Below are 21,790 nucleotides of genomic sequence, written 5' to 3' on the forward strand. Positions count from 1 at the left end.
AAACAACCCGTAGCACTTTATTTATTCTCTTTTGTGTTACAGTCCTAGAGGGACAAAAACAACAATTCATAATCGATACAAATTTAAATCTGCATGTCAAATCTGAAAGGAAATCTGGATCGGCCAGAAAATGCCTCACTGGTGCATTTCTAAAGATATCTCTTTGTTGTACATAAAGCTAAATGATGCAGTCAGTTTTAGCGCAGACATGTCTCAGTCTGAATAATTTGTTATGCTCTCTTAAGAGTGGTTACATGTTACAGGTCTGATAAAAAGGTGGAGACCACCCTATATACACCAAAATAGATAAAACAAAATGTTTGAAACCATTTTAGATAGTATAAATTAATAGTTAACAACCAAAACCCAAAGTAGATTTAATCTAATCTTTTGTCTTACTTATTGATTTATGCAGTATCTTCAGTTTTTAGATTAATTATATAGTTCTTCTGCTTCAAGGACTCAAAACTGAGGTTGTTAAATTGTAGCAGAAACTGGCTTGAACCAAAGATAAAAATGCACTGCCATGAATTCTATCATTGTTTTTAAATTATTGTTTGATAATGATGTGAAGAGCAAATTAGTTTTATTTCATAAGATGCATAATTTCCTCTTTTGAACAGCCAGTCACCAAGTGCAATGTCAGCATCTTTACAGTATGATTTTATAATGTTTCTTGGGATTCAGTGGCCTACTAAAGAACTAGTTTAATAGGGAAATTTATATAAAAAGCCTCATTGGCAAAGTTAATGTGGTGACTCACCACAGTCAGTCATCAAAGTAGGCCAGAGCAAATGTTGAAAATAGTGATTTGAACTGGTCCAACTAAAAGCTTTGGAAAAAACAGAATCTATGTGTGTGTGTGTGTGTGTATATATATATATATATATATATATAACTTTTTTTGCATAGAAAACAGGTTTATAATAGTAAGGGACTGTAGAATTACATGCTGAGACTTTAAATCATCCCCTGTGGTGTGATGATTCAAACATGTGTGCTTTGTATTGTTTGTACTGCTTAGCAGGATGTGAAGGTTTTTTTTGTCAGTGAATGCAAGAGTCTATAAGATCACATTTTTTCTCTTCTTTCACCTGTCAACCCTTGCTTTTATTCGCCACAGCTGCGAGTTTTATTTCAGAGCCTTTTTACTTCAGTGTTCATGCCTTCTGCATTTTCCAATCTCTTTTACTTCTTTTTTCACTTTACGTGGCTTCTTTTCATCTCCTCAGCCAAACCCACTGGTTGCTAGGCACAAGCTGTTGGCATTGCAAACTCGCCAAAAAGGAAAGGGTGCACCATTTCTCCAAAGCAGTGCATCTTCCCGATCATTCGCCTGTCACCTTTTTTCCCCACTCTGCTTTACTCTCCACCTACATCCAAGTTGAACTCACCCATCACCCAGCGTCTTAAGAAGTAATCTGATGGTCCTTGGAGAGGGAGGACATTTTTCCAAGAGTCCACTTGGGTGTACAAAAAGGGCTGGAGTTGAATTCACTGGGTGCCAAAGCCCAACAAAGCCAGGCTTAGTAAATGGCATCCTTCGATGTTCAGTGTTCTGTAATTAAGACTGCCAGTGTGGAGAAGAGAAAAGTTGATGGTGAGAGAGACTGAAATGAGAAACAGAGTTAGTCTTGAATGCTGTGACAAGGGTGGTTATGTGGTAGAAAGTTGTTGCAACTGTAATACAACCGTCAGTAGCTGCACGGTTATCTAGCTGCATGGTTATCTGTGCTGGATTATAACATGCTTTTCAATGTGGACCCCCACTACAGAGCCTATGCTATTCATAGATCTCCTGGATGCTTGTGTGTGATGTAGGAGGTGGTGACATCACATACATCCTGGGTGCTGAAAGACGGTACAACTTAAATCTGTCAACAAGAAGACCACTTGGGAATGGGCACCCGATCCACCAGCAGTGTTGTGTTTTCTCCAATGCGGTGTCAAGATCAACTGAACTATAGTGCAAGAGAAAGGAAGGGATGGGGTGGGGGGTGGGTGGGTAATAAAAATAAAAATAGAGAGAAAAGTTGTTTAACAATGCAATCCCAGCTTTGGAAATGACAATGATGATGCTTTATTGTGATAGGACACAGGAGACTAATAGCGCTTTTGATGGTCATGATTGAATGGGAGAGGTTTAAAGCACTGGCCTATAATGGAAAGTAAACCCAGATTAAAGTAGTCTAGGTGAGTGATGACAAAGGCTGAGGTCACTATGTAAGAGCCACTGCAATGTCTCGCCCCAAATGTGATTGTTCTGCTTGAGCTGGCAGCATTTAAGCAATGTTATTGTAATTGTGGTTCATTTGCTGGAATGGGGCTACTATAATGATGAAACCTTCATCTGAGATCTATAGGACACTCCTCTCTACTGTCTCCTGCTGTCTCATCACAGTGAAATGAGTCGTTTTCCACTGCCCCAAACACGCCACCACTGTTTATTCTCTGATTATCATCAAAAATGAGTTACAAGATTGAGACAGCAGTGATTATATAAGGAACGAAGCCAACAGGAATAAAGGAATAGGGATAGGTAGGTGCATAGAAGTCATTGTGTATTCAAATGATCTGTGTTGCTTAACTGGTGATGTGGGCTTGTCAACTCCTAATATTTAACAGCAAAGTCAGGCTGATCTTTTGATCATGTTTCAACAGCCATCACTCCACCCCTTTAGGACACAACAGAACAACTTTTGAGCTCGGCATATATCTGTTTATTCAGTTTTGTCTTTAGAAAATCATGGGATTAAACAAAGGCTTTCACCGGGTATTAAAAGCGATAATATGTCTTGTTGAAGAGAAGTATGCCACACAGAGTGCTAGAAAATGTATATATATGCTCTGTCGGGCCTCTGCTTGGGGGATGGTGTGTCCCGGGGTCTTGGGTCTCTGGGTCCATGGCTGGATATGCTTGGGCGTGGACGGCTGCTGGCAGGGCCTGTGGGCTCATCGCTGCGGCTCCCTGGGGCTTCTGCATTGTCGCTGCTGGGTGGCTTCCCTGGGACTCTCCACTGCTCTTCTCTGGAGGGGGTTGCGGTAGTCCCGGCGGTGGTTCTCCTGGGGTTCCTGTGCTTTGGGGGGCCTTTGGATGTCTGTGGCTCGGATCTCCTCAGTGTCCTCCCGGTGACCACGGGGCAGGTCGGTGGGTCCTCACACTCCCTATTGCATATTTTTGTGGAGAAACCTTGTATACAAAGCACGTCCACACTCATACTCACAGGTGTTAAGCTTCAGGTGTTGACAGATACACAGATGTTCTATATTGGGCTGCACCTCTCACTAAGTACATTTTACATTCATAAATATCGTGTACTATTTTGCTAAAAAAAAAAAAAAACAGCTGCAGGGCTGCAGGTGTATAAGCAAGCAGGGTGTAATCTTTTATTCTATTCATCCTTCTTTCTCTCCTCCACTCTTTCCTTCTTTTCTCCCCTTTTTCCCTTTTGCCCCGTCTCTCTCTTTTTCAAGCTTCTGTTTTCCTTTTCATTTCAGTCTCCGTGTCCGTAACAATTGAAATATTCCCAAAGAAGTTTATAATAAAGTTTCTTTTATAAATATCAAGCAGAGCTTTAAAGCATTAGGTGTGATGCTCCGCTTGTGAAAGTAAATCTGTTGGACAATTTCTTGGCACTCAGACAACAATTCTGAGCGATACTCTGCCGGACAGGACACGGTAAAAAAAGAAGATATAAGAAAATTGATATATAATGTGATCTCAAATAATGAAGTAGATCTAAGTTATTACTATGAGTCCTAGATAGAGTATGAAGGTGTGCGTGCTTTGAGTTTGACACGAGTCCTAGATAGAGTATGAAGGTGTGCGTGCTTTGAGTTTGACACCCTGTATTTGAGACTCTTAAAGAAAGGTAGTCGTTCTTGAAATGTTTTGTTGACAGAGTAAACTAATAAAGGCTGCTAACATCAACAAATAATCTTAATAAGTCTTTACTGCTTCTTATCATTCCTAGTTCACAAACTCCATAATATTTCTTATTGCAATTTGGTCCAGGTAAGAGCTGTGATTTTAATAATGTGTAGGCTATTACTATGCGATCCACACAAAGGTGAGTGCTTTAAAGCTGCCGTAGGTAACTTTAGTAAAAATTAATTTTTTACATACTGATATGTTAAAGGTGTCACTATGTCCTGACAGTATAATATGAGACAGATAATCTGCCTCATATTATACTGTCCTCCCAGTGCCATTTGCAGAAATACACCACTCACGGTCAGAAGCAACCAATCAGAGCCAGGAGGAATGCCTTAGTAGCTCACACATGCCACGCAAAATTGCCAGAGTGCTGCTGTTGTGGTAATGGCAGCACCAATGGCTGTGCTAATGGTGCTGTGCTAATGATTTGAGGACCAAGTTTGGAATCAAAGTAGGGGCAGGCAATAGTCAATGTAAAGCATATTGTTGAGGTTTTGTCCCTACCAGTAAATGTGTCACAGTTGTTTATCCACCGTCATTGGTGGTGCTGCTTACTAGCCTGCGCATTCACGGCAGGCTCCACTATGGGGAAGAAGCTGTGGAGGGAGGGCTCTAGAACAGCAGAGAGCAAGGAGGAGGGACCTGTAAGGTGTGCTTGTTCAAACTGTCAGGCTAAGTCCATGGTTTTCTCAGAACTCCCTACTGCAGCTTCAGCTTGGCACCCTGTATCTACGTTTAAGAGTTGTTTTTATTTACCCTGTTGCATTGACACTAGGCTAATAAAGATGTGTTTATAGCATATAACTCTTGGTTATACTGAACAAGCCTCCACAACTTCTAAATAATTCATCTGGCAGCATTGTGGGTATTCGGTTAAAACACTAAATAAAAAATGGTTATAGCTGTGTGAAAAGACTGTGACTAGCTAAGCAGTAGCCATTAAAGATGCATAGGTTAACATCTGATTCACAGCTTTGTTTTGAGAATACAATATCTATAGGGCTATTTTCCAATTACTTCATGAGTCTGGACTGGATTACACCAGTTCAGAATCTAAAATTGACTGTTGAGAGATTCTTTAAAACACAGTTTGAGATATCTGAAACCTTTATGCTATTTGTGAAAAAAAAATAAATAAATAAACATTGTCAATGTTTTCTTGGGTTTAGGATCACTGGTTTAATCTACACTGATTACAGATTTGAATCGCACTTTGTGAAACCTTAACTCTACTTGTGCATACAAAAAATACATTCTTTGTTCTCCCAGAAATGGTTTAAAAATCTTGTTCTTGTGAACCCATTATTGTATATCGCCTCGACTTCTGAGCTGTAGGTATCGTTGCACCCCTAGCGCTCACAGATCATTCACTTTATCCCTTCACAGACCTCATGCGTATAAGTAAATGTCAGCCACAGACAATGCACTTGGTTGGTTTTTCTGTAAGGCATCAAAATGCAGTGAAGGTAACACCGCTAATTTATTGAGCCTCACTCATGCATAGCAGTGACATTTACAGAGCAGAAAGTTACATAAGAAGTTAATGCATTTGCCTAAACAAAACAAAAAAAGCAAGCGATTACTACTGAACCAAATAGATGTTTACTGAAGATTGGTAGAGGGCATGTTTCCTTGTATGACTTGTACATTCTCAAGCTGCTTACCCCCATCTTCTTCATGTGTATGTATACTGTCTTTGTGGAAGCATCTAATACTGAGGGTGAAATTCAAACACTGAGGGAGTTGTTGTACACCTGTGCTGGCTGTGCTTAACAGAAGTGTATGCGGAGGTAAGGGTTGAGGAAGGGGGGTGGGGGTAACATGATGAATTGAGCGTGCTGACTGCAAGTAAAGGCAGATTGTAAGTGCCTTCACCTGTCTCACACACCAGAACTAAAAGAATACACACCTGTGCTTTTCCCTCTGGGGCCTCCGGGTGCGGCTATAATCCTCTTTCTGTTCTGTCAGTGTCTTTGTTTCCCAAACAGCTGATTTGCAGCCAGCCACAGAAAATTCTCTTCTAATTACTGTTTTATAATCCTTTATGAGATGATGGTGATGATGATGGTAAAAGAAGCTTCGCTCAGCAGTTCTAAATACTGCAGTAGTTTTTGTTGCCTAAACGGACTGTGGGTTGAATAACATATTCATCATGTGGATTTGATGAGCAATCTTATCTAGGCAAAACTTAATAATCATAAGAGAGTGGCACAATGACAGGAAGTCCTATTGTAAAGGGATAACATGTTTGCCTTATCAGTGTTTTTCTGCTGCGCGGTGCTATGAAATGTTGTCTTGGGAAGCATCTGTTTACTGTGTGTCCAGTTACCCTCAGTTTGCTCTGTGTTTGCCTCAAAGCTGGCCTCAGATAAGGTGGAAGAGATGTCAAGGTTGAATGGTTCACAGAAGTACACACCAGATAATGCATGCTCCTGGATACAAGCCCACACACAAGGACCTAAAACACAGAAACATCCTTGTCCCCAGAAGCAGACATAAAGAGGTTTTCTATAACTGCCCTACTCAAATAAATGAAAAATACTCTACTTGCCTCTTTGTCTTTTCAGTCAATAACATCTGCAATTGTTTACTGTCAGGAGTTTTTGTGACAGTTTTACTTGAGCTCCTGATCTCACCAGTTTCTTGAAAGAGGTGAAGGTCAGTGATAAAAATGCATTAGCTCGCTGTCAGTACGAGATTTCTTAAGATGGACAGCTGGAGTGCGACACTTGAGAACACATCCATCAGACAGCACTGACCCAAATGCAGCTGCAGCAAAACAGTTTGAAGTTGTGGGGCCACTGAATAAGTATCTTGTTCTGTCACCTTCATCTTCAGCTCCATGTGTAGAGCTACAGCTTTAGAACTTTACATGGTGCAGTATCTTTAGGCTGTTCTTGTAAAGTTGCATGACTGAGTGTTGGCACTGTTGCCAGTATTCAGTATGTTAAAACAATTCTTTGAACTGTTTTACATAACAATAACAAAGCTTAATGTATTTTATTGAGATTTGAATTGTGTGCTTGTAATGTGCCAGTGAAGCACACTTCAGAAGTTATTTAAGGATCCAGACCACCAAGTAAACTGGCATACCAGGGCACAATGAGCTTTTATCAGACAAGCAGAAAACAGCCCCAATCTATCTCTGGTGGAGCTACATAGATTGCTGGCTCAGTGGGAGAATCTGCTAACAGGACAGTTATTAGTCCACAGATGCAGTCCACAAATCTGGACTTTATAGGGAGAGTGGCCATAAGAAAGTCATGAGGATTTGCATTTGCAATTTGCAACAAGCTATGTAGTGGTAGAATGTTCTCCGGTCACATGAGGCCAAAACTGAACTGTTTGTCATACAAGCAAACCGCTATGTGTAGCAGAAAGTACTGGACATCATACTGAAAGCACCATCCAATGAAAAGTAATAGTGATGGCAGCATCATGCTGTGGGGATGCTTTTCTTTGGCAGAGACAGGTAAGCTGGTCAGATGACATCTGACTGAGCATGAACTATTGAAGAGAGGTGGCTCTGTACTTAATATTTTTATTTGTACTTATTTATGAAATCCTTGTATCATTTGTCCTTACTTCATTACTTCACAATGGTGCACTCACAGAATTTTGTCTGATTTTGTTCCTGTGTCTCCACTGCCAATAACATGGCACCTCATTTCTTTTACAAATCATTCCTCTATGGCCAGCAGGATTTTTCTTTTAACTGTATATAATGACTCCCTATGAGAGCGGCATTGCGGTGAAAGTCTGTGTGGGAAGGGGCATTGGCCAATACTGTTGTACCACACAAAAAGGAATCACAACCTTGAAGATTTTAGTTGCCTGGTTCACATCTAGGGTGGTGGTGTCCTAATAATAAATCTAGTTTCAGTAAGATTAAACTGAAGTGGATGTATTTCTGTGAATGTTTTTGGACTTTATAAGTGACAGCAGATACTGTTTTTGTATCTGTATGGTTTTATAGCCCTGGGTGAAGTGAATTAGACCTTTAACCACATATTGCTGTCACCCTTGACCCTGTAGTCTGAAGGAAAACATCACAAACTGTCTTGCAGTAAAAAAAATCATAAATCCCATCTTGATGTGCTGTGGTGCTTCTTAAAAAATAGGAAAGAAAAAAAGCACTGAGGGGTATAAGAGCCATTTGATTACCACCGCTCCGCTCTGTGAGTCCATCACCTGGATGGATTGTGGTTACAGCTCCTATTCCTCACGTTCATATTGTTTGGCTTGGTGATTGCTGAAGCGACAGGAGGGTGTTGACTGCAGGGACGCAGTAATGTGCTCACTACAGGTCGGCCTGTGTGCAGCACCTCCAATTATCACCTTTCAACGCAGAGCATCAAGGACACCTGGAGGCTTTTTTTCTCCTCTACCCCAACAATAACACACTTATTTATTTCTCTTCATTGAATTTGCAGTGGCAATTTAGGCAATGCAGGTAAAGAGATTAAAATGCTTGAGGGGAATTGGATGATACCTTACATTTCATTTTGGTTCCGTTGGTACAATATATTGGTACGTGCCTATACTTGAAAGTAACCTGGTTTTAGGAACAGCTTTGTTTACATTTTCCTGACATCGCACACAGACATGTATTTGAAAAGATCAGGAAATTGCATGGCTGCTTATTTAGTTTTGTTTCACAAATATTGAAGGATGTGCTTTTGCTGTATTTTTCATTTTGATTATAAAGCGCGAGGGACTACATTCATATATCATTTGTACAATTTCATGTGCATCTTATATGCACATCACAATATTTACAACTTTCCCTCTTCACTGTGATCAGACCTGTAGATTACGATAGATACATTCATTTCTATAACTGAGGTTAAAAGATAATAAAAAAGCATAAAAGAAAAAGGTGAGGACAGGGCAGCTGAAAACCCACCTAAAAGACACGAAAACGTAATGACATTATATTTGGAACATCCAACTCAGACATCAGTATATAGCACAGTGTCCACTGATGTGACTTATACAGAACCCTACAGGGGGTTCGAAAGCATTTTGTAATTAATTAAATAATTATTGTGCTTAACATACAAGGCAATTGATTGGTGAGAGCCAGTATTGATTTAGTGCAATCCGAACACATCAGCAGAGGATTTGAACTTACAGAGGACACACAACAATTAAAGAGTGCTGTAAAAGATGTTTCTGTGTTTTTTATCTGCCTATTGCTCACAAACAACAGGTGTGGTTGCCTTTGTGGTCTCGCTGTTGACTTCCTACACAAGCAATTGTTTGAAGCTGAGTCATGAATTGTGCTGTCCCCATTGCTTGACTTTTGGGTATTGCTTTACTTAAACCCCAAAACCTAGTTCTTTCATAATCATAAGATAAAAACATTATCCAGAGACTGTTTTCACCTTTTTCTAGATAGGTGAAATTTGTAGCAATAGCACTAACTTCATCCTTCTTCTGCAGCAGCACATTCCTTAGATACACTGCTATCAAAATTGAAATTGTTTAATCAAAAAGATTTTTTCCATGTTTTTAACAAAGATGTATCTAAAAAGGGTTTTTTGTGTCAAAACGTACGTTTAAAATTACTGAACTATTTTGGAAAACAACAGAAATCCCAATTATAAACGATTTATGTTTCATACTTTCAATCTTTATAGGCTTTATGGGCCTAAAATTCCATATCAAGCTTCCAGTCAAAGTAAAAAGCAGAAAAGCAAATAGATAAGCCAATGCTGATCAAAAGAAATCTTCAGGGAAAGAGAGAGGGATGAAGAAGGTAAAGTGGCACAGTGAGCTACATGCTCGAGTGGCCCCAGCATTGAAAATCATTTAATCTGCATCAAACAGTTTAGAGACCCTACCGGCATCCTGACAGGCCAACAGAGCCATTGCTAATTTCCATACACTAATCAGACCATACAGAGAGGAAGCTGCACACTTTCCACATTCACTATAAGTAGATCTAAATTGTTTTCTTGTCCTTCCTTTACACTTCAGTTTCTTGTTAACAACCTAATCTTTTTTGACACATCTGCTGTAAAAGAGATAGCTTCTCCTTTCCTGCTTATAGCGACTGACACCAGGATCAGGACTGAAAATAAGAGCAGCTTGTTAAAACAAGGATGAAGCTTCTTGAAGTAGAAGATATGCAGATTGGCCCATTGGAGCAAAATCAGATATTTTGTTTCCCACAGTTATCTATTTATATATCCCATCTGTATGGGGGAGAGAAGGCAAATACACAGATGCAAAGTCAATATGACCCCCACCTTGTCACTGCCTGAAATACACCCAGCGTGGAATTCTATCTGATATTTGTTGGAGTCAAGCATGGATGCATTGAGAGGTTGAGAGGAGCTTGTAGAATTACCCCTGTGTTTGCTTTCAGAGTATAAATCTAAGCAGGAGAAGGGAGGGGCAGTATTCAGAGCACTGATGTGGAACAGAGCCCATCATGTGAGCTTGATAGCTAACTAGCTCCAAGAAACCACTTGCTATATTTCAGCACCAGATAGAAATGAAAGACTGCTCTGCACCTGTGAACACATTTCATTCTCTTCTCGTGTCGTCACTGTGAGGCTTGCCGGGTCCTCTGGGGCTGGACTCCTGCGGTGACACCTCCCTGAGATGAGCTGAGTGTCTTTCAAGTGTTGGGGGTTGTACTGGAGCTGCCACTGACAGCCTGGTTTAAAGAAGATGAATCCCGGGTGCAGAGCATGCTGCTCGGAGGTGTCACAGAGCTCTAGTGTTGAAGCGTGGATGACCAGTAACATCGTTCTTTCACCACCCTCAGTTTCCCCCACTGCTCTCTCACATTTCCTCTCTGATGACATGATGAATATGACACTGTCGCCAAAACACTGAGGGCAGGGTGTAATAGGACAGAGAGCAAGTAAAACAGATAGACAGCAGGGGGCAAAGGTGGAGTTTCGTCAGTGGGACCAAATTAAATTGGAAATAAACTCAAAAGAACTAGATTAACTTTTTTCTTTTAAATAAAGCACATGGATGATACATACTATGGTGATACTGATACATGCAGTTGCTTAGATCAACATAAAGTAACACATAGTTAGGGGTAAGAGAAATAACAAATTGGTTTCTAAAATTTTTACAACTAAATCTATGAGAAGTATGGCATACAGTTGTACTCGGACACCTTTACTCTGAGATGCCTAGATAAAATCCAGTGTAACCAACTTTCTTCAACAAGTAAATAGAGGCCTTCCGTGTGGAATTGAATGTCAGTATAAAAAGAGCTGTACTGTGAAGGCCTCAGAGTTTTGTTTGAGAACTTTAGTGAACAAACAGCATATGTCTGAAGTAAGTTTAGGTTAAAAAACAATATCCTTGAAGATGTTATACAGCACAGTTAAATTCATCATCTAGACATGGAAAGAGTATGGCAAAACAACTTACCAAGAGATGGCTGTCCACATAAATTGACAGCTGGACAAGGAGAGTTTTCACAAAAGAAAGTCAAACAGCCCATGATAACGCTGGGGGAGCTGCAGACATTCACACCTCAGGTGGAAGAATCTGTCGACACGACAAATAGTCTTTCACTCCATGAGGCTGGTCTTTGTGGAAAAGTGGCATAAATGCAGCTTTTGTTAGGAGACAGTCATTAGATGATATTGTTTTCAATTTACCACAAGACACGTAAGGGACACAGCAAACATAAAAGACAGTGCTCAGATGAGAACCAAAATTTTAAGCTTTGTGCTGGATGCAAAATGCTATGTGTAGAGGAAAGCTTACCCAGCACATGACCCAGAAAACACAATCCCCATGATGAACCACAATGGTGGCAGCATTTTGCTGTATGTATGATTTTCTTCAGCAGGGAAAGTTGGGTGTTGCTGAATTCAGGCTATTCCTGGTTAAAAATCTATTTGTGAGTGAAACACTCAAGCCTTAGGTGAATGTTTACCTCCCTGCAGGAAAGCAATAATGAAAATACAGCTAGAGCTAGAATGGAGTGGTTTGGATTAAAGCATTTTCATGTGTTAGAATGACCCAGTCAAAGTCCAGACATAAAAGAATCTAAGAGCAAAGAACCTAAAGAATCTTTGTAGCAAGACTTGAAAATTGATGTTATCAGACCCCGTGCTTCAAATGAGCGATTTAAGATTTAAAATATTTATCAAGGAAGAAAGGGCAAGAATTTCAAGCTTTGCAAAATGGGAAGACATATTCTAAAATTCTTAAAAATGTACTTGAGGCAAAAAGTTGTTTCTACAAATTATAACCTCAGAGTGCCTGAGAACAAAAGCACATGTTTTATGTTTTTATATGTAAAAGTATTTTTTAAATCATGCATCTTTTTCTTTCTGCTTGACAAATATTTGGTGTGCTCATCTGTCATATAAAATCCCAATAAAATACACCAAAATTGTGAAAACTGAATTCAATTCAATTCAACCTCAAAAATACCTTATTCATCCCAAAAGGAAATTAAATGTTGCTGTAGCTCATTATGCAGGTTTCTTCAAAGAGCCATTGTGACTGTGAGCAGGAAGGACCTCCTGTAGAGGTACGTCTTACAGCAGATTTGAAGATGTCTAAGGCATGTAAAAACTTTTGCCAGACAGTATAATTTATCCCACCTCAAATTTCTTTGAAACATCAGATCACTGCACACGTTTATCCTAAGCTTGCTCATTTCCAGCTCCTTCTTGTTGAGTTGTCTCATCACATTGCACTGCTACAGCAACTTGTCCCTGTTCCTGATTTTAGCATTTGATGTTTTACGGCGCCTATGTGGCTAAAACTTCTTGCCTTTGTCCAAGGTTGCTGTTGGTTACCTGTGATCAGCAAATGTCTGCTGGCAGAATAAGTATCTCTTTGGGGAGCCCTTCTCTTTATGCTCTGCTTGAGACTGGTGTGGGTATTGATTTGGGTTGTAGGCTAGAATTTCTCCTGGGAGCTAATAAAAATAATTACTAAAAGATCATCAAAGGCCTGACCTTCTGTTGCACACATGAATAAATATGTGACAAAGATAATAGAAAACACAGCCTAACTGTGTGTGGCCTATGTAGCTGGAGGCATAACTGGTTTTATCTTAGAATTAGTGAACAAATAAAAGGTTGCTTTTTGTAAAATGAGAAACATACCTGATTTTAGCTCTACTTTTAATGCTACCTGTGAGGTGCATGCATGAAATGGATGCAAACATGTATTGCACATTTATTGGAAAGCTCTGTCCATTTCAGTGCCGCTGACATAAACAGACAGAAAAATAGGCAGAAAAAAAAAAATATCAGCTTCTGGTTCATCAACTGCTCTCCAATTTTTCTGTCTGAATTCTTGTTTGTTTGTCCTCTGGTTCCTGCTTTCCTTCAGTAGTGGGGGACTACACAGCCGTGGTGAAAAGTAATGGCGGTGTTATTGCACACAGGGGGAAACACAACATTTTTGATTGGGGCGTGTACCCCGAGCCCCAGTGAAGTGCACTCACCTTAGCTCAGAGAGCACTTGATTACACAGCACCAATGATCGCATTAAAAGGGCAACAGAAAGCCCATTTACTGCGAAGAGAGTGGGGGAAATGGGCCCAATAGGAAACTAAAATTGTACTTTGACTTTTGCGAGGAGCTAAAATCTGATATCTGGATGGTTGGAAATGCACAATAAAGTTTTCATCTAGTTCAGGGTCTAACAATATGAGGGAAGATTAAATCATATGCAGACTCATACAGATAAATGTTTTGTGTTGGTATTTTTAAAGAAATGGCAAGTAATGTTTTAATGTTGAACATTTCCATTACTAAGACTAAAGTCCCTGTCTACTTTAAAGAGTGCCTTGTAACATTATTCATAGTCCATCAACTTTGCATTTTGTCTTGCTACACAAACTTCAATACAATTTTGTTGGGTTATTATGTGATTGTCCAACATTAGGTCATTATTGTGAAGCAAAACAAAACATAATTTTGACAGTTGTAAAAAATATCACAACTTTACATCTACTTCAGATCAGACTGAATGAAGAATGCCTGAGAACCTCATGTTGAGGTCTAGTCACAAATGTTCAGTTGGATTTAGGTCTGCACTTTCACAAGGAGATTCTTACACATGAACATGCTGTGATGTAAATCATTTCATTATGGTTTTGGCTGTAGTTTTAGGATTGTTATACTCGAGGTGAACGTCCACCTTACTGTAAAGTAGTTTGCAGCCTCTAACAGGTTTTCTTCCAGGATTGTCCTATATTTTGCTCCATCCATCTTGCCATTAGTTGGAGAAAAGCATCACCACAGCATGACTCTGCCACCACCATGGCGTGTTCAGTGTGATGTGCAGTGTTAGTGCCTTTTTCATGTAGGCTAAGTTAAGTTTTATCCTCCTCTGACCAGAACATTTTCTTATGGCTTTCTTTTTATAAACACTTTCTTCATTCCATTCTTTCAGCAAGGTCAGATTTGTGGAGGGCAAGGGGAATAGTTAGTCCACAGATTTTTCCCACCTTTCCTTGTTCCACTAATCAGTTCAGGTGGACACCTCGGTAGGTTTTCAGTTTTGCCGTACTCAGTGCCCTTTTGAGATCTTCAGAGCTTGAGATATTGTTTTATAACCTAATGCTGCAAGTCACTGACTGGATGCATCTGCTGGGTTTCCTTAGACAGAAAAACCTTTTATCCAATTTGAATAAATAACTGAATCTGACTGCACTGTTCAATGATTAGGATTAATTGCAATGTATGTACTTGACTTTTGTGAAGTGCCTTTAGACGACATGTGTTGTGAATTGGCGCTAAATAAATAAACTGAATTGAATTGAACCCTGCTTTAAACTTACCCATAACTTTTTATTGCTTTACTTGGTCTTGATGATGTTGTTTATTTACCAATGTTCTCTAACAAACCTCTGCCTTCAAAGAACAGCTGGATTTATAGTGATTTTAAATTGCACACATACATACTAATTTGGTGACTTCTGCTGACAGTTTCGTCCATTTTATTAAGGGGTCCCTAAATGTGACTGGATACATATGCACACCATAATTTTAATATCAATGTATAATTTTCCATTCACTTCACAATAGTGGACTACCATTTTCAGTGACACAAGAATGTGATTTTACCCTTTTCTGCGTCTACACCTGACTATCTCCACTCAGCAAGGAGACTGACCATACAAGTAGGACCCTCTGTGCATCCAGCTCAGTTTTTCCTGGCAGTGAAAGGACAATAGTAGAGGCCTCTGCTGCGTTCATGTCCACAGGAAAGAAAAGAGCAGATGGATACTCGAGGTTTACGTGATTAGAAAGCAGTAGATTGAAATACAAATTGGATTTAAAGAAATTAGACTCATATAAATAGAATGGAGTCGCCACAGTTTGCTCCTGTACCTGCACATTTGCCTCAGTGGAAAGCCCCAGCAGGGTTTTGTGGATTATAAGAGGAAACAGATGCTTCAATGTGATAAAAATAAATGTGTATTTGACACTTCATCAAGGGAAAAGGGGGTGTCCATCACTTTCCTTTATCTCACTCTCCATTAATCAGCATCATGGTACTAACGGCTGCTTTGTAGGTCACTGTTAATAGTAAAAAACAAAATAGAGTAAATGATTTCTAAAAGATTACAGTATTTTTTTTTTGTTTCACCATCAACAGCATCCAGTTTTCCACTTAATGCCAGTAAGATTAGATCATGAGCTGTGGGAACATACTATTGCCACCCACTCATGCACAAACCCCCGACTGTGGCCCCATTTGGCAAAAGACACGAGGCCTGATCACTAATCAATGACGGGGAAATGGAGGGAATTAGCCGAAATTAGGAAGAAGAGAGAACAGACTACCTCCTGTTCAGGGGTCAATATGCTACTGTCTGATGGCTGATTCCTGACGACTGGTGGCCTGCTGCACATTTGTGCTGAGAAAATGCTAGTGTTTGCATATGTGTGTGTGTTTGTGTGGACACACATCCACTTTTCTCATAAGTTTTGATAGGCATTTTGTGCTGACAGTTGTTCTTCTAAAATTATTTATCCTGTTGTACAAAGATTTGTGAGGGTACAGTTTATAGCTACGTAAGAGGTAGTGAAAATGTGCAAAGATAGCTGAGCAAAGATCTGAACCTCCACAGCATTGCTTAAATCCTGTGATGAATTTAGCTCTATCCAAAGGATGAAGATCTTTGTGGTTCAATAGGGTTAAGTACAACAAGCATTGTCCTATTAGCCCTTTGCACTAGGTCATAGTCATCAACCTGTCTCAATCACACATTCCACAACTCATTTGTTGACAAAAAAAAAGCTGACCTCTCAACTTGATCCAAGTTGTGATTGGTTAGCATGTAGCTGCCAGCTAAATCACAATAAGGGATGGGACAATTTATGTAGTTAAAAAGAAAGACCTTTGGTTAAATGTTGGAAAAGTTAGCTATGTTCCCCCTGCTTTGAAGTAGTTCTTTGATTGTTTTCTGGCTGGATTAAACTGTTTGATTTTTTGCATAGCTTCCATGGCCTGTGTGATGTAAATGTGCGTGGCCCACAGCTTCTTATCTATGTGGGTAAGAGCTGTTCACAGACGCATACAGCGCCCAGACTTGGGTTAGCATTATCTAAGCCACCAGGCTCTAAGAGCTCAGTCACTGCAACCCTAATGAAAAGGAGTGGCCATGGCATTGGGCCACAGGAGATTAGCATTTGACCTGAGTCTGAACTCCAACATTCATATTCACATCAGTTTTTCAGGCTCTACACTGTAAGAAAAGTCTGTAGCCGTCATTTATTGCTCACTTAGGGGTTTAATTACTTTGCAGGTTTCTGATTTAGGTTTGACTCTTGTGAAATATGTCGGAAATTGGTATAACATTCCATGCGTCAAGATGTTGCTACAAACTAGTTTGCATATTGTCACTGATGATAATAATCAGCTTTTTTGGCCACGATTGTGTGGAGCAATCAAATAATTTGACTTTGGGTTCTTAAGCACTAATGGCATACAACCCAGTAAGTATAAAAATATAAACTTTAGAGAGGATCTGATTTGAATAGTCATACCAGCAAACTGCCCTTGGGATCTTTTGGATTTTGGTTCATATTTGGTTCAGGTCTTTTGTAAAATGTTGATGTTTGATTTGTTTTAAACAGGTTGCTGCTTTTTTATCTTAGCAACTTGGCACTAAGATAATTAGTTTTGCTCCAATAGGAAGCCCCTAAGCTCCTACCTTGGTCCTCTAGGACCGGCACCCTCATGTTGTAGATGTTCCCCTGCTTTAACACACCTAATTCAGATAATTGCAGTTCAGCAAAAGCCTGATAATCAGCCTTCAAAGGAAATCAGGTGTACTGAAGCAAGGAAACATCTAAAACAGGGGTGTCAAACTCCAGTATTTGAGGGCCAGTGTCCTGCAACTTTTAGATGTGTTCCTGGTCCAACACAGCTCAAAGAAATCGCTGCATTTCCACCTCAGTATGCAGTCAAGTTCTCCAGAGTCCTGCTAATGACCTAATTATTTGATTCAGTTGTGTTGAAGCAGAGGAACATCTAAAAGCTGCAGGTTACTGGCCCTCAAGGACTGGAGTTTGACACCTGTGATCTAAAACATGCAGGACACCGGCCCTCTTTGGACACCCCTGCCCTAAGCAAACTTTAGTGTCATTACCAGCAGACTGTCAAGGCTCTGGTATATACCATTAACATGACAGATGTTTCGAAAGATAGGTTTATTTTATATTGGCACTTTTTGAAATGTCTAAAACATTTAGCAATTGATATTCAACTGTGCATATGGCTGTAAAATGAATGTTCTTTCAGACTCTACTAAAGTGCTACTCTTGTTTTGCTGGTGCTAGTCACTCAGTATGCTCTCTGTCATTATTCTGTCTTTTAGAGTAGGCATACTTTTAGTAATTCTAACTGACATGAACAGGAAACATTTATTAAGATTTAATATCAGACAGTGGAAACCAGGTTATACAACTTTTTATAAAGCCTATTTTAACATCTGGTTTGGACTGTATATTAGTATTCCTCTTTTTTGTTGATCTTACAATTACTGAATCAAAACCATACTTCATGTCTTAAGTTAATGGATTATTTGTTTTCTATGAATTCTGTTTAAGTATTACCACCATTTTTGCTGTTTTTCAGCAGTTTTTACACTTCATATGTACAAATTTTATTGACAAAAAGGTTGTGTTAAAGTCTTTTTTTCTATGTGAGTAATTGCACTGACCTTTTGATTTTCACCTTAGGATCCCGGCTGCGCCAGGAGGACTCCCCACCCCGGATTGTGGAGCACCCCTCTGACCTGATTGTATCCAAAGGGGAGCCCGCCACTCTCAACTGTAAAGCGGAGGGGCGTCCCACCCCAACAGTGGAGTGGTACAAAGATGGAGAGCGGGTGGAAACGGACAAAGACGACCCACGTTCACACCGCATGCTGCTTCCATCCGGCTCACTTTTCTTCCTGCGCATCGTTCATGGACGGCGGAGCAAACCGGATGAGGGGGCCTACGTCTGCGTGGCCCGGAACTACCTGGGAGAAGCCGTCAGCCGTAATGCGTCTCTGGAAGTAGCATGTGAGTCATGACACGGTCACATATTCCTTTTTAATTTATTTTTTTTTATGCCATGCCTTTTGCTGGACAAAAAAAGTGTAGATCCTGCTGCAGTTAAAAAAACTGAATTTGCACTCAACATAATAAAATTCTATAATTTGTTTGTAAACATAATTTGTATTAGGAAATTGTGCTGCAATTAGCATTATGAATAAGAGAAAACAAATCAACTTTTAATTTGAGGCAACTGATTACATTTATCTTAGAGTTGATTTCATTGTGCTTTCATTGTTCTCTGTTTGCCAACTTTGTAATGATTTCCTGAGGTCTCTAAAAGGTTCTTCTTAGTTGAGGTAATGAGTTGTGGCAAATTAGTTTTTCCGCCATGAATCTGATGAATATGATATATGTACTTAGCTCCGTGGAGCTGTTTTGAAGATGCTCTCAGATCTTTGAGTTTAGACATAAAGCTGCTGTCTATCTATGAGACAGACATGATGGCAAGGCAGACATTGGGTCTCTCATTGGTGAGTGGGGGTAGCATGACAGGGACAGCTCTTGATGGATATTTAGCTCCAGCTGTCTATACTGTGATGATGACAGACAGAACCTGAGCTGTGGCTTAAATATCCCTCCACCCCTACCCCCCAGGTCCCAGAGACCTCAAACAGCCCATAAGGTGGTGTGGGAAAGTCTCAATCTCCGTTTGTTGTTCTGACTTGACATTTAATATGATAGCTTTGTGTGTTAAGTAAGAACTAGGAAACAGACAACATGTAACAAATATTTGCCGGTTTAGAGTTTGCAGAATCTGTGAACAGTCGACGAAGATGCTGAGCTGGCTCCATATTTACAACATGCAAAGCTTTTGCAAATTTAAACTCGGACTTTATTTTGAAGAGGTGAGAGCAGAAATAAACTCTTTTATGTAATCACTTTATAAATATACTTTAAGAATGCAACAATGGTAGTATTTTGTTGATGGTTTGTGGTTGGTTTCCTTGCCTAATTGAATGTCCACCGTTATTGTCTGCCTCTAATCTGCTGTGCTGGACTCCTGGGGCCCTTCCAGCAACTTCAGTGTGCTAACTATGTGACATCAGCTTGGTCTATTGATTGTTGTTAGAGAGCTCCCCTGGTCTGAATAAACATTCATGAAAAATTTATGAGATTTTATTTTTTAACTTTTCATTTCTAATTTATTCTTTTCTTTGTTCTTTCAGTTTCATCATGTAATGTGCTTAGCTGCAGAGGGGAATGCATGTATCTGTTTCCTTCTCAAATGACATAGAGGTGAAGGGTTAGAGATCGGGGGAGTAAAAGAAAGGAACAGATAGCAAGTTAAAGAAGAAAGAACAGACATCAGATCAGGATTTAAGAATGAGGTTCAATCTAAACTCTGATAATTCTGTAATACACCATTACTGTGTTACGATTTACCTATACTATACTACTAAATTGCACTATACTAGACTAAGCTTTAATAGACTTCAGAGGGAAGGTGAACACAGCATAAGCAAGCCCCAGCACTTTTTTTGGTTCTCTCATCAACATTGGTTCATACTGGGAGATTTGAAAATTCTCTCCACTGCAGTTCAGAGTTTCAACGACTAATGTGCTTGAACATCTCATCTTTTTGGCTGGTCTGCTTAGTGGCTTTAATTTGTTAGCGTAAGGATTAAGTTATTTACTTTGCAAATCATTAATACCAACATATCTTGTGAGTAATACCAAAGGGAGCCTAATTACCACCAGCAGTATTTGCACCACAGGTTGAGAACCTAGCTCTGTGTCAACTGGAATCTGAGGTCTGCTCAAACACACCCAGTCAGGACACAATTTAGAGCCAGATGTGGTAAGCAGTTTCTGGCGTGTACTTGGATCACAGCTTGTAATATTTCACTCAAATGATATCTTCAACTTTCATTTAAATAACATCTACAGTCAGGAAATATAGTAAGTTACTTGGTTAAATATTACCTGACCACAGGAAGTAACTGTCATCCATGCAACTGTACCTGAATCGGAAGATCAATCATGTTGCAATTGGAAAGTTATAGGTTGTATTCCAACTTAATCTCCTTACCACATGCCATTGTATCCTTGGGCAATACACTTATGAATGTGTGCAGGTTTGTGAGTGCAGCTGGGTGAATCTGGCTCTAGTGTAAAGTGCATTAAGTGGTCAGTGTGAAAACAGAATTTCATATAAGTAAATCCATTTGCAGTTGTACCATTTGGTTAATGAACATGTACTGGGCCACATGGGGATAGGATCCATGATTAATGTATATGTGGAACAATATAAATTCTCCTGAAAATAATATACAATTTATTCAATTATACATGAGATCTGAGCATTTGTACGATTATGACTTATGCATATCTATAATTAATCAAATATATTTAACTACCTTGGAAAATAAACTGATAAACAAAGGTTGAATAATATGTATGAAGGGGATTGTTTATGGATTTGAAATAAAAGGAGTTTGAGATAAAACGTTTAATCATAGGGATTAAAAGACAAATAGACAAAATGACCTGGTACCACTGTTGAGAACAACAAAGAGATCTGAAGCAATACAATACTCCTGCTTGGTCTTTTTTTCTGTAGTCTACTAAAACTATAATCAACTGAATTATATGTGTTGCTTAAAAGATGCAAAGAAGAAGCTTGAAGAAACTTTATGATGATTAAGATTGTTTGCAGAAAATAGTTTGTCCCTGGATGTCTGGAACTTCAGACAACACCTACACCAATGTAGAGTCAAAAGGTTGCTTCTTCCAACAGTTATTAACTGTGGGAATCTTCATTTACTCTGAAAGTGTCCCCTGCTAATTAATTAGAATCTGACACTGTAATAAAGTTTTATTGAAGTAGAGCAATTTTCATATAAATTATTGGAGTATGAGCAGATGAAATCCCCCAAAGGCATGTTTTAGAAATCTGAGAAGATGAAAGGAGAGAAAGGAAAGGGAAATATGAAGGTAGTGTGTTATATCAGAACATTAATGACTTGCTGCAATTTGGCAGGTAATCTAAGAGAATAAAAAATGTCCCTAAATTGATTTGTGTCATTGGTGCGTGAGCCAGACAAGTGTCCTTCCAAGGGCAACAACATAGTCAGTCCTTATGACTATTGCTATTTCGGTATGCCAATGCCATTTGATTGTTTACACTCATTTTTAAACAATGCATGTTGCCTCATTCAAAGAAACTCCTGTATGCACAGAATAAAATACATATTCATCTTCACCCTGGGTTGATGGCCTTATTTCGGTTGAATTTGAGCTTCTCCAGCCTGAGTATGTTGCCCTAATGGGGCTGAACGAGCAGCTCCAG

The 21,790-nt window shown here is 39.4% G+C and overlaps 1 protein-coding gene across 9 annotated transcripts in view; it reads left to right on the forward strand.

The window, feature by feature from the left end:
- Nucleotides 1–21,790, forward strand: part of robo2 (roundabout, axon guidance receptor, homolog 2 (Drosophila)) — a 426,047-nt gene that overhangs the window by 175,786 nt on the left and 228,471 nt on the right. For all 9 annotated transcript variants that reach the window (XM_047391235.1, XM_047391241.1, XM_047391242.1 and 6 more), the window contains exon 2: nt 18,139–18,465. In XM_047391235.1, the coding sequence (XP_047247191.1) occupies nt 18,139–18,465 (327 nt within the window). The remainder of the gene's footprint in view (nt 1–18,138; nt 18,466–21,790) is intronic.

This window comes from Girardinichthys multiradiatus, chromosome 18 (assembly GCF_021462225.1).
Source record: "Girardinichthys multiradiatus isolate DD_20200921_A chromosome 18, DD_fGirMul_XY1, whole genome shotgun sequence".
Taxonomy (NCBI): domain Eukaryota; kingdom Metazoa; phylum Chordata; class Actinopteri; order Cyprinodontiformes; family Goodeidae; genus Girardinichthys; species Girardinichthys multiradiatus.